The sequence below is a fragment of the Sciurus carolinensis genome, chromosome 16 (assembly GCF_902686445.1).
Source record: "Sciurus carolinensis chromosome 16, mSciCar1.2, whole genome shotgun sequence".
In the NCBI taxonomy this organism is placed as follows: Eukaryota; Metazoa; Chordata; class Mammalia; order Rodentia; family Sciuridae; genus Sciurus; species Sciurus carolinensis.
Genome location: NC_062228.1, coordinates 49,061,774 through 49,078,743, shown reverse-complemented (window position 1 = coordinate 49,078,743; position 16,970 = coordinate 49,061,774). Strand labels below are relative to the sequence as shown.

The window sequence follows — 16,970 nt, the reverse complement described above, 5'->3', positions numbered from 1 at the left end:
CGTCTGCAGACACAGCAAGATGCTCTGTGAACTGTAAGGGGCTGCTGAACCCCCTCACACCCCTTCAACATCACACTAGAGTGGCTGCCATTGCCTGATGCCCACCCTTGAGGGTGGGGCTGTCTGTGCTGCCTATTTGACTTCACAGCTTAAAACAGCAGCACTACACGCATGCGCTACACACAAGAGCACGTAGTTTAATCTTCACCAAACAAAACAGAGGGGACACTGCAAATGGAATTATTTTTTGGAAGAGCAAACGGAGGTCCAGAGAGGATGGCAGCTGCCCCAGCCACACCAGAGGGCAAACGCTGCACAAGGGGGGGTGTTACATCACAACCATGGGGACCTGTGTGCTTCCGGGTGATGGCAGAAGAGGCCCTTCAGGCCAACACTAGACAGAAGCCAAGGGTGCCGAGAGATGCCTTTTCCCCAGCACCCAGGGACCCTTATGGGCTGTGGTGGTCCTAGGGGAGAGGCAGAGTGGGCTTTCAATCAGGACTGGCTGCCTCGAGAACAGGAGGAGCTGACCTTCAAGGACCTGCTGGAGGCCCACAAGGTTTCCGGCTCTGCAGGGCATCCAAGCCTCTGCCTGCCCACTGGTCACTTCTTCTGCACGTGGCCACAGTCGTATTTGCCCCGTACAACCTTGAGCTTGACTCCCGGCAGGTCTTGGGTGCGGCCACCCTGCACGAGGACAACGTGGTGCTCCTGCAGGTTGTGGCCCTCACCGGGGATAAAGCAGACCGCCTCGCGACCTGTGCTGAGTCGGACGCGGCAGCACTTGCGGTTGGCCGAGTTGGGCTTCTTGGGCTTGCGGATGAAGGTGCGCAGAACCACGCCTTTCAGCTGTGGCCGGCCCTCAGTGGGGCCCAGACGTGGAGGTGGCCGCTTTGGAGGCCCCAGGCGGTGCATCTGGTTCAGTGTAGCCATGGAGCGGGTGGCCCAGGGCTGGGGTGCCAGGGCTAGGCCTGGAAAGACACAACGGGGAGGGTGGAAAGCAGTCATTGTCCCAGCACACAGATGACAGCCAGCAACTCAGTGCCGCATTCTAGGCATCCATCCAAGCACTTTACCAGGATGCATTTGTTTACATCTGGGGTATTACGGACCATAGTAACAACAGCTGTTTATTGAGCAACCACCTCCTGTCAGATTGTTTGAAGCACTTTACATAAATTAACCCAGGGCCTTGTGCTTGCAAGGCAAGCACTCTACCAACTGAGCTATCTCCCCAGCCCCAACTCATGGTATTCTTCAAAGAAGGTGTTCATCTGCCTGCTGTTTAGACACATGAGCACTCGCTCTGGGCTGTGGGTGCACACACGCGGGCTGTCGCTGCAGCAGCCCTCGGGTATTCCTGCAGCTGCCATGCCCCCTCTCAAACCCCCACCCAACCTGGAAGCACATCCTGGCCGTTTGGCCTTCACCTCAGGCCAGAACCCGCCAGCTCCCTTCCCTCCTCCCCATGCCCATCTTAGTGTGGTCCAGCTCTGTCTTCAGCTTGGGCTCATCGACCCTCCTCCTCTCCCCAAGTCTCCCTGCATCTGCAGGCTGCTCCTAAACACGCAGCCAGGGAAGCCTGCACACAAGTTGGGTCACAGCCCTCCCCTGTTCTGATTCCCACAGTGGTTCCATTGCCAGGAGGGAAGGATGGCCCACGAGGTACAACCTGCCCATTACTTCTCTGCCCACTGGCCCCTTTCTCATGCTGCTCCAGCAGGATCCCCAAAACACCAACAGAGAGGAGACTATTGTGGCTGTGGTGCAGTCTAAGAAAAGGCAGGTGGTAGTGGGGGTAGGGGAGGGAGATGTATTTCCAATGAAGACCAACAGGATTTACTCACAGACTAGATGTAGGGTGCAATAAGATTCAAAGACAACTGGCTTCTCAGAAACAAAGATTTACTGAGCACCTACTATGTCTTGGTCCCAATAATACAGACAACGGCAGCCAACAGGGAGCACTGGGTCCTGTGCAAGTTCTTGGGCGGAGGTTGTAGTGTCATACATCTATCTACCTCCTTCTCCTCTCTCTCTGTCACTAGCACAGATGCCCCATCAGCACCCCAGGGCAGGCCCTTGCTCTCTTGCCCACTCCCATGTCTCCTTCTGTCAAGAGCAACAGCAGAATCCTCAAAAGGAAAGAATCTTTTCTAGAATGGCTCTGACTAGTGATGAGTTCTTGAGCAAGACTTGGCTGGTCAGTGCCTCAGTTTCCTCATCTGCATCCCAGGCACTATGACCATGTCTCCCTCCTCAATGGTGTTTGTGAAACTACCCCGAAACAATGTATTTCCAGATAGCTCTGCTTCCCAAGGCAGGGAGCAGGCCTGTCTTACCCACCTTTGTGATCCTTGGGGAATGGCAAACAGAAGGGCTTAAGAAAGGCTGGCACAGTAAATAGGTGAATGAAATGCCTCATACCAGGCAGGACGTCTGAGAAGTTCTTTTAGTACTCAGCACCTACTAGGCTGATAAACACCAGTTGAATCAGTTTAATCGCAGGGATTACAGACGTGCAGCAGTAAATTCACCAACTGCGTTGTGCGATCACACGTTGTTTTTACACAAACTAAAAAGGTTAGGACATCTCTGGGCAATATAGTCTAATGGGATCACCACTGCGTATTCGGTCCTCAATGTCGTTATGCGGGGCATGACTGTAAGTCAAAGTAACAATCAATGCATCTGCTTGCCACCACCTCTTGCTTTTGCAGCTAGAGCGCCGCCAAAAACATAGCAGGTGCGTACTGATTTAAACCCACTGATTCCATCCGGGCTCTGAGAGAGGCACACAAACCTCAAAGAGAACTCAGTCCCTACAGCACAAGCCCCCAACTTACCACGACTTAGGGACCTGTTGAGGCCAAGGAGAAGACGAGACCAGGACATCCCGCCGCCTGGTGCGTCCCTGTGTTTGGGACTGAGAGATTCAGAAAGGAGGATAAAGTGTCCGTAGTCACAAAAGGGTTCAAATTCTCCCAGTCCCGCTCTCAGAGCCTGTTAAATCTACGGAACTTCCTCTAAAGGTCTAACCACACAGCCAGAGTCCTTTCACAAATTTAGCCTCGCTCTGAGTAGGATCCCCGGGACCCAAATGTCCTCGTCCACATACAAAAGGGAACGGTAAACGCGAGAGGGAGCGGGCCGGGAGGATTGCACTGACCTCACCGACCCTTGCACGGTACGCACACACGCTGAATCCGCCTCAAACCCTTTCCGGGTGCTACCGAGGCAGTGATTGGCTGGTTCGTCCCCGAGGGGGTGGGGCACAGACGACGATTGGACAACAAAAGAGTCTATCTCGGTCCACGTTCCCCATTGAACAGTGTTCAAGGCACGGAAAAGGCAAACTCTTCCAGAGTCTGATTGGCTCATCCGGAGCAGTAGAACTGCATTTTAATTGGTCTGAACGCAGAGTGGGCGGGACAAAGGGTGCGTGCCTCTTTGTTCCCATTCCAAGATGGCTGCGTCCATGGCTCGGCGCTTGTGGCCTTTGTTGACTCGTCGAGGACTCCGGTCCCAGGGAGATTGCATCTCCAGCCAGAACCCAAGGAGGAGTTTCGCTACAGAGAAACGAAACCGGAACCTCCTGTACGAGCACGCGCGCGAGGGCTACAGCGCGCTCCCTCAGCTGGACATGGAGCCTCTGTGCGCATGCCCAGAAGAGGCGGCGCGCGCCCTGGACCTCCGCAAGGGGGAGCTGCGGCCGGCTGACCTGCCTGCGATCGTGAGTGCGCTTGCGCCCGGCTGACTAGGCTGGCAAGATGCGCTTTCGAAGGCGATGCGCGGCGGGGGGCAGCTAAGGAATTTTTAGTTCCTTTTCAGGTTTAGCCAGTATATTGTACTTGGCATTCACTTATGTGGCACTTATCCCTGCTGTATCCCGAGACCATGCTATATACTAAAGATGCCTTCTGTGCCATCTTGCGTCCATTTCATAATGTGCACTGGGTACCTACCATGCTCCAGGAACTTACCAGTACCCTCTGTACTCCAGCCTCTTGCCGGGCTTACCCTAAGGCTACAAAGAAAAATGAATGGGGTGTAAATCAGATGGGAATAAGGGGTGAAGCTCTTGCTTTTTGGAGAGAGAAGTGAATAGTTTAAGGATGAGTGGTTTGCTGGGCGCAGTGGCTCAGGCCTGTAATCCCAGCGGCTCTGGAGGCTGAGGCAGGAGGATCGCAAGTTAAAAGACCCTCAGCAATTTAGCGAGGCCCTAAGCAACTCAGTGAGACCCTGCCTCAAAATAAAAATATTAAAAGGGCCGATAATGTGACTCAGTGGTTGAATGCCCCTGGGTTCAATCCCTAGTTCCAAAAAAAAAAAAAGAATGAATGGTGAATGGTTCTATTGAGCATGTATTTTAAGAAGCATCTATTGTGGGGGCTGGCGAGATAGCTCAGTCGGTAGAGTGCTTGCCTTGTTAGCACAAGGCCCTGGGTTCGATCCCCAGCAACCAAAAAAAAAAAAAAGAAGAAGAAGAAGCATCTATTGTGTTTTAGTATTCCAGGTGTTGAGAATAGGTGGTGAATAGTAATAATATACTGGGGTTGTGGCTCAGAGGTAGAATACTTGCCTAGCCTAGCATGTGTGTGGCACTGGGGTTGATCCTCAGCACCACTTATAGGTAAATAAATATAGTATCCCAAGCACGTGCATAACATTACATGCTAGGGAAGTAGAATCAGGGTCACCATATCTCTGGTGGTGTGCTTAATATAATAGGATCCGCACGTCTTCCCAGCTGCTCTTGGACTCCCTACCAACCTATTCTAAATGCTTTTTACACTTTAGAGTCACTATTTTTGCAGCAACCCTGTGAACTAAGTGCTGTTATTTCCCTGATTTTATCAGAGGGAAAATAAGGCTCAGAGAAGTTTAGTTGCTCAAGATCATAATGCTGGTAGGTGGTAGCAGTGGGAAGGAATTTGAACCTGTGTTGTCTTCTTGTTTGTTTGTTTTTTTAGTATTTTTTTAGTTGTAGATGAACACAGTACCTTTATTTTATTAATGTGTGTTGCTGAGATTCTAACCCAGTGCCTCACGTGCTGGGCAAGCGCTCTACCACTGAGCTACAGCCTCAGCCCTAAACCTGTGTTGTCTTGACTCTAGATTCCAGTCTTTGCCTCATTATTCTCTCCCATGAGTAAGATGATCCGAGTTCAGTCTAGTAAAACGAGTACTTCACATTCAGTTATAAGTACAGAATTATAATCTGTGATAAGTGCTGTGGAAGCAAAGGAGAGCAATCTGGAGCGGGCTCGGGAGGTGGGTGGCAGTAGGTCAAGATTGGTGGATTGAGTGAGATCCAGAGGATGAGGGAAGAGGTGTGTTCCAGGTGGAGGGACCAGCGATCACGAGAGCCAAGGTGTTGGGTGGAGCATTCCGTGCGGTGGACACGTAGGTAATTTAGAATGTCACGGCCTTTAATAGGGTTTTCCAGTCTTTGTGGCCAAGAGTAAGAAATATATTTCACATCCCAACCCAGTCCACACACCCACAATTGAAACCAAAATATTCTGCTCTTAGCATGTGTGAAGCATTTTTTTTTTAAATTCTCTTTTGTTTTTAAAGTGCTTGATGACACCCTACTATGATCTGGATGTGGTTTGTTTCCTCCAAAACTCATGGTGAAAAATCGATCCCCCATGTAACAGCATCGAGAGGTGGGGGTCCTTTCAGAGGTGATTAGTTCAGAGGGATCGGTACCTTTCTCTGAGGGGGTCAGCTGTCTTGAGAGTGGTTTCTTATAAAGCAAGGCCACCACTCCTGTTTTGTCTCACACCCACTTGCCCTTCACTTTTCTGCCAAGTTATGACACAGCTCAAAGCCCTCCACAGATGCCGCCATCTGATTTGGACTTTCAGCCTCTGTAACCATGATGTGCTTTCCATTATAAATGACCTAGCCTCCGGCATTTCGTTGTAACAGCAGACAGTGGATAAGACAGACGCCCATGGTGTTGGCTATTATGAAAACAAACTCAAGGCTGGGGGCGTCGCTTTTGTAGAGCATTTCCCCATCACCAAAAAGAAGGGGCAGAAAAATAACAAACGTTGTCAAGAACTGTGTTATAACGAATCGGAGTCCTTACACATAGCAGCCAGAAATGTCAGACAGTGCAGCTGCCGTGGAAAGTAGTGTCCCACTTTTCAAAAAGTGAAACAGAATTACTACATGATCCAGCAGTTCCACTTCCGGGTAAATATCCAAAAGAACTGAAAGCCCAAACAGGCGTTGGTACGCTCCTGTTCAGAGCAGCATTGTTGACGAGAGCAGCAAGGCAGAAACGACTCAGGTGTCACTCAGTGAATGAGTCGAGAAACAAAATGTGATGTATACGCACAATGGAGTTTCATTCACCCCTGAAAAGGAACTTCCCATACGTGCCACAGCCTAGGCGAGCCTTGAAGACATTGTGCTAAGTGAAATAAGCTGGATCAAAAGGGCAAATGTTGCATTTTCCCACTTCTGTGAGGTTCCAAGAATTCTTCTTAGAGACAGAAAGTAGGATGGTGGTTGCAGGGGTCTGGGGTGAGGGCTGGTGATGGGGAATCGCTGTTCAGCGGGTACAGGGTTTCAGTTGGGGAAAATGAAACCATTCTAGAGCTGGATGATGGCCATGGTGCCCCAACAGTGTACTTAGTGTCACGGAACCAGACACTTCTAAATGGTTAAAATGGCAAATTTTATGCCATGCATATTTTACTCTTAATTTTTCAGAGTGTTTAGAATCCTAAATGTCAATTTACAATTCATTGTCATAGTCTGGGATGCTGTAACAGAATACCATAGACCAGGCAGCTTATAAACAACAAACTTGTTACTCAGTTTTGGAGACCGGGAAGCCCACGATCAAGGCACTAGCAGATTTGGTGTCTGGTTCATAGGCGCCATCTTCTGCGTCCTCGTCCTCGTGGTGGGAGGAGAAGGGAGCGACTGTGATCTCTTTTACAAGGGCACTAGCTGCATTCGTCAGGGCAGCACCCTTATGAACTGTGACCTTCCCAAAAGCTCCACCTCCTAGTGCCTTCACGTGGAGGGTTAGGATTTTAGCATATGAATTTGGGGACTAGGTGCCCTGGTGCATGCTTGTAATCCCAGCAACTCAGGAGGCTGAGGCTGGAGGACCCAAGTTTGAGGCCAACCTGGGCAGCTTAGTGAGACCTGTCTCAAAATTTTTAAAAAGAGCTGGGCATGTAGCTCAGTGGTAAAACACCCCAGGTTCAATCCCCAGTACCAAAAAAACCCCAAAAAACAAAAACACCACACACACAACTCGGAGCCTGGCCACAGACACTCAGTCCATAGAGTTGCTAGGGCTCACGCCCTGAACTTGGAGAGGGTTTCTGTAGGGAAACCTTTTTCAGGGTCCATCATCCAGTCCACAGGGAGTGAGCAAAAGTCCAGAATGGGGTCTTTTCTTCAGCGAGGCGACTCCAGAGTCACAGGCACTTCCATGCTTGTCCATCAACGGTTGTCTTGGTCACAAGGACGAAAGCAGCTGCCAAGGAGGATGGGACCTGTGTCTTAGTTCAGGGCCACGTGCCACCAAAACATCAGGGAAGGGTGCTTCTGAGCAGGGGTGGGGAGAAAGGCCGCGGGGGACAGTGGGGGACTCCGCCTTGGGACACCGCAGGTCCCGGTGGCCCGTGGGGTGAGGTGCAGTGAGAAGTCAGGGCTTCACCTTTCCCTCCTGTGTCCAACCCCAGATCGCAGCCTGGCAGGAGCTGAGGCAGCTGCGGGAGCAGATCCGGAGCCTGGAGGCAGAGAAGGAGGCTGTGACGGAGGCCGTGCGGGCGCTGCTGGTGAGCAGGGGTCCTGAGCAGGGGGAGCAGCAGCGAGGGCGCCGCGCAAGGCGCGCGAACTGTGTGCTCCAAGAGTTTCACGTGACAGTGGCCAGGGCCCCGGCATCCCAGGGGATAAATCAACCACTCTGCCCAGCATCCCCGCCCAAGTCTGCGCCTTGCTCTGCCCTCGGTTTCTCTGTCACCCGTCCTCGGTCGCTGCCACCTTGCCTGACTCCTCCAGAGGCGGGAAACAGGCTTCTCTGGCTTGGCGCCTTTTCCAAGAGCACGGAGCCCGTTCCCTAAGCAGAGCCCTCTCACCTCTTGCGGGCCCAGGCACCCACCCCACCCAGTCATCAGCAAGAGAGACGAGAGTCCCTGCCGACGGCTTCATGCTGTCGTTAGCCAGCCCCGAGCGGGACCCGCCCACTGCCTGGGGGGGTGGACCAGGGGTTCCGTGGGGAAGGAGAAAGCAGGACCCTGGATCAGAAGACCAGGGTGTCTGCCACCCAGGGCTTCAGGAGAGCCTGGGCTGAGGCTGTCGCTCAGGGCAGACAGGAGTGGCTCTTCACACCTCATCCCAGAGGCCAGCCGTCCATGATTAGCTCTCCCCTGGGCGCCGGCCACGGGCTGTGTGCGTGGAGGCAGATGACCAGCACACAACCACCCATCTGCAGGGTTCAAAGAGAAGCCGCCCAGCTCCCTGCCAGGGGTCCGGCCACCGTCCAACGTCACAGGTGGGGCGATGGAGGGGAAGCGATGGGCCTGAGGGCACAGCCCTGGTAGACACCCGGCACTCAGACCTGCCGACGCCCTGGCTGCTCTGGACCGTGGCGGGTTCAGGACATCAGAGGCCAGGGCCACATTCTCACTTTTCCTTCCCTGAACCTGGGTTCTCTCGTCTCCAAATGGGGACCACATCGAGGCTAACCTCAGAGTGGGTCATGAGGTAGGGTCAGGCGAGAACTCCCCCACAGCCTGGCCTGAGGGGACAGCTTGTCAGAGAGCTGCCGCACATCTGCGGTCCCACTCAGAAACCGAAGCAGGAGGATCTCAAGTTTAAGGCCAGCCTGGACAACTTAGCAAGACTGTCTCAAGCTAAAAAATAAAAAGGGGCTGGGGATGCGGCTCAGTGATAGAGCAGCCCTGAGAAAATTAAAGTAACGCCAAAAAATTTAAAAAAAAAATCAAACCAAATGAAAAACACACAATAATAAATAAATAAAAACAGCCGCAGGTGTGGTCTGTCGCCTTGCCTCTCTGTGGCTTCACCCGCAGGGAAACTGGTGGAAAGTCCCTGCTGAGCACTGATAGCAGGCAACACCCTGCGAGTTTATCACCCTAATCGCCCCTTCCTTCCACCTCTTCTCTTTCCACCAGGTGAACCAGGACCACAGCCAAATGCAGCAGGTACTCCAGGGAGTTCACCTCTTGGCCTGGTCAGGGGTGGGCAGGGAGGGTACCATATCGGTAACGATTCTGCCATTGTAAATGACAGAAAGCACAACTCAAGCGCATTTGGGGGTGGGGGGAACCTGGCTCTATTGATTCATGAAACTAAGAAGACTGGCTTCAGGTGTGGCTGGATCCAGACGCTGGCTCCACATTTGGACTGCTTTCTGTCCTCAGCCTAGCGTTCTCCTTGTGGAAGGGGAAGGTGGGATCAGGCCCACTTTCCTGATAGTTCCAGCCAGAGTCTGGGGCTCCGTCTCATGAATTCAGCTCAGGTCATGTGTCTGTTTCTGAGCCAGTCACTGTGGCCAAAGCACTAGAAGGTTCCAGCGTCCAGGTGTGAGCCTTGGCCCTGCGAACCTGCCACGTGGTAAAGGGAAGGAAGAAGGAAGGTCGGGATGCTGGACCACAAGAAGAGCGACGAATGCCACCGCAGAGGTTCTGCCAGCGAGGGCTGAGGTCCAGCTGGCCGGAGCTCCTCCACTCTCCCGGGCTGACCCTTGTCCTGCCTCCAGGACCCTCGGTATCAGGGTCTGCGGGCCCGCGGCCGGGAGATCCGGAAGCAGCTCACGCTCCTACACCCCCGGGAGACGCAGCTTCAGGAGCAGTTCTACCTGCAGGCGCTGCGGCTGCCCAACCAGACCCACCCTGACACCGTGAGTGCTGCCGGGTGGCAGGGAGGGCCCGGCCCGCCTCGTCCACCTTCCCCACATGTGTCTCCCTACAGCCCATCGGGGACGAGAGCCAGGCCCGCGTGCTCCGTGTCGTTGGAGAAAAGCCAGGTGGGCCACACCCCAGGCCAGGGAGCTGCCTGGGCCTGGGGCCCCGGGTCAGAGCCTCGTGTCCCTGGCAGTAGTCAGCTCCCTCCCTGTCCTCCCCGCTGGGCTGGCCCCGCCTCCCTCCCTGGCCCTGGCTGGGGCGTCCCTGCTCCCCTGCCTCTGCGTGCCTGACTCACTCCCCCCTTCTCCTTCTGCGCCCCTCTTCCTCGGCTTTTCGGCCTCCCAGCGCTTCCCACTTCTCCGAGGTTCCCGTTCTGTCTCCTCCGGCTGGTCCGCCTCTGCACAGTCCTTCCTGACCTCTGGCCGTCCTCCCTCCCCCACCCCTCCTTCCCCTCTTACCTCACTGCTTTTCACCCACATTCAGCTTTCTCCTTCCAACCCCGGGGCCACCTGGAAATTGGCGAGAAGCTTGACATCATCCGTCAGAAGTGAGGCCCTGTCCCCGCCCTGCCATCCCGCCTCGCAGCTGGCAGCCGCGCCTGCCCCGGGCTCTGCCGGCCTGTGGCAATGCCAGGGCCCTGCCCAGCATGAATGTTTGATGCCAGCCCCGCCTGGCAGCTGGGCTTCTACCCCAGGCACTGAGTCTCCTTCCCCCCCAGCCCTGGCCCGCGTGCACCCCTTGTCTTTCTGTCCCCCAGGCGCCTGTCCCACGTGTCCGGCCACCGCTCCTATTACCTCCGTGGGGCTGGGGCCCTTCTGCAGCACGGCCTGGTCAACTTCACCCTCAACAAGTTGGTCTGCCGGGTACGGCCAGCATGGGAGGGCCTCTGGGAGGGGCGCGACCCGGCTCTGGTCACTGTTCTCCGAGCTTCCACGTAATTTGACATGTTGAATTCTTACAATAGCCTTACGAGGCGAGCACTGCCGTCCCCACGTTAGAGATGGGGTGGCATTGGCACTGGTGAGGGACTGGCCATCTCCCACGGGCCCTCGGGGGCCATGGGAGGCTCTAAGCAGGGGAGGTTGTGGTCAGACCTGTGCTTTTGCAGGACCCCTCCAGCTGCCCTCCACGGGGTGACCTGAGGGCAGGAAGCAGAGTTGAAGGGGCACCTGCAGCAGAGAGAGCCCAGTAACGGGGACACCCCCGCCGGGGCCCCGCTCAGGCCTTTCTCAGTCCCTCTGCACTGGGTTGGGCTTTGGGGTGACAAGGGATCAGACGCGCACTGTGCAGTGTCCCTCCTTCAGGACTGACCTGGGTCCGCAGGGGGTCCTGACGTGATTCCCACCCCCACAGGGCTTCACCCCCATGACGGTGCCAGACCTTCTCCGAGGAGCTGTGTTTGTGAGTGACCCTGGACGCAGGCCCTGACTGGGCCCAGGCCAGAGGACCAGGGGCCTCCCTGGGGAGAGCACCCGGGCTGGGTCCAGGGGTCAGGCCATACTGGGAGGTTCTGGGAGGGGCTGGGGCTGTGACTTCAAAATAGGAGAGACCGAGGGTGCCTGACCCCCCGGCCTTCCCCAGGAAGGCTGTGGGATGACGCCAAATGCCACCCCGTCCCAGATCTACAACATCGACCCCTCCCGCTTCGAAGACCTCAGCCTGGCTGGCACAGCTGAGGTGGGGCTGGCAGGTGAGCGCCTGCCGGGATGGGGGGGGAGTGGCAGGGACTGTTGGGACAACGAGACGGGGAAGCCACCCGCCAGGACGAGGGCCAGCGTGTAGTTGTGTAGGTGGTTTACTGCTCAGCAGGACAGTGACAGGCCAGCCACGTGCTCGAACCAGAAGGAATGCCTTTTCTGCATCTCACAAAGGCTTCCTGCGGGGTTGGCAGCCTCAGCTGACCCTGTCCCACCCGCTTCTCCTCCCAGGTTACTTCATGGACCACGCAGTGGCTGTCAGGGACCTGCCAGTCAGGTGACACTCAGTTCCTTTAGACCCTACCCAACCTGTGACGTGTGTTCTGCCCTCCCTGATCTGACCTCACTCGTTGCCACCAGGATGGTTTGTCCCAGCACCTGCTACCGGGCCGAGACGGACACGGGGAAGGAGCCGTGGGGGCTCTATCGAGTGCACCACTTCACCAAGGTCGGTGTGGCTGGGACTGGCTGGCAAGGGCGGCACCTGACCACCCCTGGCCTCCTGACTCTGCCCTGCCCTGTCCAGGTGGAGATGTTTGGAGTGACAGGCCCAGGGCTGGAGCAGAGCTCACAGCTGCTGGAGGACTTCCTGTCCCTTCAGGTGGAGATCTTGACGGAGCTGGGCTTGCACTTCCGGTGCGGAGAGTGGCCAGGTCCCAGTGGGTGGCAGAGGGCGGGGCCAAGGAGGACATGGGCCTGGCGGGCACTCCCCCATCTGCAGCACCCTTTGCCTCCTCTTTCTCTTATGAGGCTTACAGGATGTGTCCAGGGTGTCTGTCTGTCTGTCTTCTGTCAGTCATCGCAGTCCTTCACAGGAGCAGGCGCAGCCAGACTGCTCCCCTCTCCGGGGCCCTGCCTCTCCTGCAGGCCCAGGGTGCCTCTTCCCATCCAGTGGAAAGCAGGGTGGGAAGGGAGGACCCAGGCATCACTGTCCCCTGTCCTTAAAGCTGAGAAAGGCAGACTTTATCCGTTGATCACTGTGAAGAGCTAGGGTGCTCTTTCAGAGGGGAGGACGCTGGCTCGTGCCTGTCCCTCCAGCAGGCCCTTCTTGGCCCGCCTCCCTGTGCCATCTCCCACTTGGCACTTCCGTCCTCTTGCGTTTCACACCGTCCGTCAGCCCTCGGAGCCTCCCCTCCTTCCTTCACCTCTCGGCCGCCAGCTTTCCTCATGCCCTTGCCCGTGTCCACAGGGTCCTAGACATGCCCACCCAGGAGCTGGGCCTTCCCGCCTACCGCAAGTTCGACATCGAGGCCTGGATGCCTGGCCGAGGCCGCTTTGGAGAGGTGAGCCCACAGGGCAGGGACGTGGAAGCACGGGCCTGCCCCATGGCCACCTTCTCAGTCCCTCTCCCACCCAGGTCACCAGTGCTTCTAACTGCACGGACTTCCAGAGCCGGCGCCTCCACATCATGTTCCGGACGGAGGCCGGGGAGCTGCGATTCGCCCACACGGTGAGGCCACCCACCCTGAGCCGCCCGCTGCCCAGCGGCCCCACTACCCTCCCAGGGGCCAGGCCCAGGTGGGCTCAGGTCCTGACGCATCTGTCCCCCAGGTGAACGCCACGGCCTGCGCTGTCCCCCGCCTTCTCATCGCCCTCCTGGAGAGCAACCAGCAGGAGGTGTGGGGCGAGGGTCCCCCCCAGCCAGTGAGGGAGGGTGGGGGCCTGGGCAGCGGCAGGCAGGTGTCCTGAGGCCTCCTCTGTCCCCAGGATGGCTCGGTCTTCGTGCCCCCTGCCCTCCAGCCCTACCTCGGCACCAATCGGATCACGGCCCCCAGCCACGTGCCTCTCCAGTACATTGGTCCCAATCAGCCCCGGAAGCCCAGGCACCCTGGCCAGCCGGCTTCCAGCTGAGGACATCCCCATCACCAGCAGGGTTGTCACTGCTTCCTGGAGCTCCAGAGGCATGGACCCCTGGGACCTCTTTTCCTGAATCCTTGTGACACCTGAGTTACGCACGTCGGCCCCACACCTGGGCTCCAGGGTGGACCCTCCTCCTCCCTGCCTCCCTGAGGTGACCTGCTCCGCTGGGGGTCCCCGCCTGCAGCAGTAAGCAGGACGTCTGGGGATGGGAGAAGCAGACTTCCTGCCCTCCCCCTTCCCCCCTCACTGCTGGGCAGAAAGCCCCCAATAAATGGTCAGAACAAAGGCCTCCGTGCATCTGTGAGCAAGGGCCATGCCTCTGGCCAGCCCTCCGGAGGTTCTGGGCAACTGCTGAGGGGTCCCAGTCATCAGAGGGTCTGGAGCTGCAAGGGGCTTCGCCGCAAGTGTCCAGCAACCCTGGGGCACACACAGGGTGCCCTGATGACCCCCGGAGGAGCTGTGAGGAGGCCGAGCTTGTCCCTGTTTCCCTAGGGCAGGCATCTGTGGCCACCTTGAGCCCCAGCCTCACCCTCTGCCCCAGCCCAGGTGGGGTCGCAGCCTCACAGGCTCAGGAGCCCAGGCTGAGCCTCGGTCCCGCTGCCCAGCTTGCTCGGCTCCTCGCTGCACCCTTCGGCCATGGTGCCCCCATCTCCGCATCGACCCTTCAGGTCATCCTCAAAGATTCTTCTTTCATGTCCCCGTCCAGGTCATCAGTGACCTTGGCAGCTTCACCTTTGGGATATTGCCGTGGTCTGTCCACTGCCCTCTCCTCCCTGGCTTCTGCCAGTCCTGCCAACCATTGTCCCCTACTTGGATTGTCACAGAAGCCTCTTGTTTCCTTTGCTGCCTGTGAACACCCAAGTAGGGCACGTCCCTCCCCTACCCAGAGCCCTGCACAGCCCCGTCTCGGAGTGGGGGACGTCGTGATGGCCTCCACACCTGTGCTCTGTCCAAGGTGCATAGTGTGTACCTAGTGTGTATCGCTGGCACCCCCTTGTCCAGCACCAGCCCCGAGGCCACGGCGCCGGCCAGACTGTTCACTGCTGTGGCTCCAGGGCCTGAAGCCTCGGGGCGCATGTGGGGCGTGGGTCCCCATGAATAATTGAGGGTCTGATAGGTGGGCCGCCCTGCAGCTGTCCCCAGGCTGCAGGCTGGGACGGGGCGGGGCGGTGTGCTGCTTCCTGCGCTGGTTATAAGGCTCTGGCACCTGGCCCTACACCAGGGACCTGGAACCATCGCCCAGCCTGGCCTGGCCTGGCCTCCACCATGCTCCTGCTGCCGCTGGCCCTGCTGCTGGGGGCTGGTGAGTGCCAGGAACCCAGGCCCTTGGCTGCCAGCTGGGGAAGCCGGGCCCGGGCAGTGCCCATGGGTTCCAACTAGCTTCGTGGGCTGCACGCGGTGGGGTGGGCACACCTGGCAGGTGGGCTGGGGAGGGGAGCAGGTGGCCCAGGGAGCCAGGACCCATACCTAGGTCAGCACCCACTCCTTCTCCACAGCCATGGCTGCTCCCCGGGCACCAAGACCCTCCAAGGAGGAGGTGAGAAGGGTGGACCCCCTCCCTGCCCCACCTCTTCTGTGACCCCATGTGCCCTCTGTCCCTCCACTCTCCTCCCCATCTCCCCTGCCCTCCGCCTCCCCCATGACACTCCCACCCCTGTCCCCAGCTAACTCGCTGTCTGGCAGAGGCGGTCACAGAGATGCTGACCCTGGGCCAGGTCCAGGGAGGACCCTGCACAGCTCTTCTCCACAGAGGTAAGGAGGCCGAGCTCCCGGAGCCCCACTCACCCCACCAGCTGCCAGGTCCTCCACCCGCCCTCCCTCCTGGCACAGCTTGTCCGCTTCTCATCCCCAGAGTCCTTCGGCTGGCGTAATGTGGTCCTGTCCGGTGCTGCCGTCCGGCAGAGCCCGCCCCCCAGCTCTGCCCTGAGGGCTTCCTGCAGAGGATGGGACGGCCAGGGAGCAGCACCCGCACCTGCCCTCTCCTGTCCTGGGCAGTCCGCCCGTGGGACCTCACTCAGGACCCAGTTGTTTCTGGTTTGAGGCACAGAGTATCCTGTTTCTTTCTGCCAGAGATGTGCGAGACAGAGCCCTCCGGCTGCCTGTCACCGGGGGAGAAAGCCTGGCTGGACGGGGACTTCAAGAAGCGGGAGGCTGCAAAGATGAGGACCAGCCAGGAGGTGAGAGGCGAGGATGGAGAGGAGGCGGCGGAGAGGACCCACACGTCTGAGATGCAGGAGCAGGCCATCCACGAGCAGCTGCACAGCCGGCTCCGCCAGGAGGAAGAGGAGGAGGAGGAAGAGAAGAGGGGCCCCGTGAACCACGAGAGCCTGTGGAAGCGCCATCTAGAGGAGGCAGGGGGCCCCCAGAAGCAAGTGACAGAGAAGGCCAGTGACGAGGAGACAGCCCAGTTCGAGGAAGAGGAGAAAGGCTTGAAGATGCTGGGTGGGCGCCACAGCCTGCGGCACGGGACCGACAGGGGCGGAGGAGAGAGGCACAGGGACCCTGCGCACCACCCTCACCAGCAGCAGCGGCCAGGCCCTGAGGCCAAGCAGGAGGAGGAGGAAGAGGCTTCCGAGAGGGAGGTGAGCACAGGACGGGGAGGGGTCTCCAAACAGCTCCCAGGGCTGGGCTGCAGGGCCAGATCCACCACAAATGAGTCAGTGACCCAGACGACACCCAGGCAAGGCCTCCACTTGGCCACGGTGGCTTCTATCTGAAACTACAGTCGCCAGGAAGGCCACCATTATTGCCAGAAGCTTCTCGGTCGACCATCATTGCTAGCCCATAATGAGCAAGCTGGCCGCCATGAAAGCGGCTGCTGTGCCTAGGCTGGAGTTGGCCACCATGGCTGTGTCACGCAGGGTCACGTACTTAGGGTAGTAACCCAAGCGGCCATCATACCACTAATGGGTCACCCAAACCAGGCACCTTTGCTAGTCCAGTGGCCGCTCCTGCTGTGACAGTCAGTACGGACCTCACTGCTGGTCATGCTGGCCAACAACTCTCCTGGGGTTGTGGCGACCAAGGTGGACCCTTGACGGCTGGGATGGCCACCGTGGCCGGTCATGTGAGAAGACACAGGCCTCCATTCACAGGCACCCGCTGAGGTGGCCCGCCTGTGAAGGGTCGCTGACTGCCCACATCTGACCCCGCAGGAGCACGACCTGCAGCGGCTGGAGCACGTGCGGGCGGAGCTGCAGAAGGCCAGCGCCATGCTGGGGCAGGCGGCCAGGAGGGAGGGCTGATCCCACCCAGCCCTCCCCCAGTGCACCCTGGGGCCTGGGACCGTTGACCCCAAGCCCCCCACTCCACCTGGCACCCCACTCCACCCCTCAGCCTGGGTGGGGGGACGGGTGTGCTCTGGAACCAAGCCTGAGGGGAGCTGGGAGGTCTGGGCTGTCTCAACTCAGGAAACAGCCCCCCCGCCTGTCACCCACCGCATACCTGAGTGAATAAAGCACAGAGAAAGCCACTGTGGCCTGGCATGTGGCACAGCACCCTGGAGAGC

The 16,970-nt window shown here is 57.9% G+C and overlaps 3 protein-coding genes across 6 annotated transcripts; 2 read left to right on the top strand and 1 right to left on the bottom strand.

Annotated features, from left to right (window-relative positions):
• Window positions 1–172: 172 nt before the first annotated feature.
• Window positions 173–3,237, bottom strand: Mrps12 (mitochondrial ribosomal protein S12). The gene is made up of 3 exons (XM_047529892.1): window positions 3,170–3,237; window positions 2,847–2,914; window positions 173–971 (listed from the first exon to the last, which is right to left on the bottom strand). The coding sequence occupies exons 2-3, from the start codon at window positions 2,893–2,895 to the stop codon at window positions 604–606; spliced, it is 417 nt and encodes a 138-aa protein (XP_047385848.1). The 5' UTR covers window positions 2,896–2,914; window positions 3,170–3,237; the 3' UTR covers window positions 173–603.
• A 207-nt stretch (window positions 3,238–3,444) lies between these two features.
• On the top strand, window positions 3,445–14,070 carry Sars2 (seryl-tRNA synthetase 2, mitochondrial). 3 transcript variants are annotated; one of them, XM_047529954.1, is made up of 16 exons: window positions 3,445–3,733; window positions 7,719–7,814; window positions 9,174–9,203; window positions 9,761–9,901; window positions 9,973–10,027; window positions 10,389–10,452; window positions 10,663–10,768; window positions 11,259–11,306; window positions 11,487–11,595; window positions 11,834–11,879; window positions 11,963–12,050; window positions 12,129–12,238; window positions 12,792–12,885; window positions 12,960–13,052; window positions 13,154–13,219; window positions 13,310–14,068. In XM_047529954.1, the coding sequence occupies exons 1-16, from the start codon at window positions 3,467–3,469 to the stop codon at window positions 13,451–13,453; spliced, it is 1,557 nt and encodes a 518-aa protein (XP_047385910.1). In that variant the 5' UTR covers window positions 3,445–3,466; the 3' UTR covers window positions 13,454–14,068. The 3 variants fall into 3 exon arrangements, with proteins under 3 accessions (XP_047385910.1, XP_047385911.1, XP_047385912.1); XM_047529955.1 differs by having other exon boundaries at window positions 13,475–13,611; XM_047529956.1 differs by lacking the exon at window positions 9,761–9,901 and having other exon boundaries at window positions 13,310–14,070.
• Ccer2 (coiled-coil glutamate rich protein 2) lies at window positions 14,003–16,927 on the top strand. 2 transcript variants are annotated; one of them, XM_047529958.1, is made up of 6 exons: window positions 14,003–14,130; window positions 14,685–14,765; window positions 14,959–14,999; window positions 15,127–15,214; window positions 15,533–16,044; window positions 16,618–16,927. In XM_047529958.1, exons 2-6 carry the CDS (start codon window positions 14,729–14,731, stop codon window positions 16,705–16,707), a joined length of 768 nt encoding a protein of 255 aa, XP_047385914.1. In that variant the 5' UTR covers window positions 14,003–14,130; window positions 14,685–14,728; the 3' UTR covers window positions 16,708–16,927. The 2 variants fall into 2 exon arrangements, with proteins under 2 accessions (XP_047385914.1, XP_047385913.1); XM_047529957.1 differs by lacking the exon at window positions 14,003–14,130 and adding an exon at window positions 14,309–14,417.
• The last annotated feature ends 43 nt before the right edge of the window (window positions 16,928–16,970 follow it).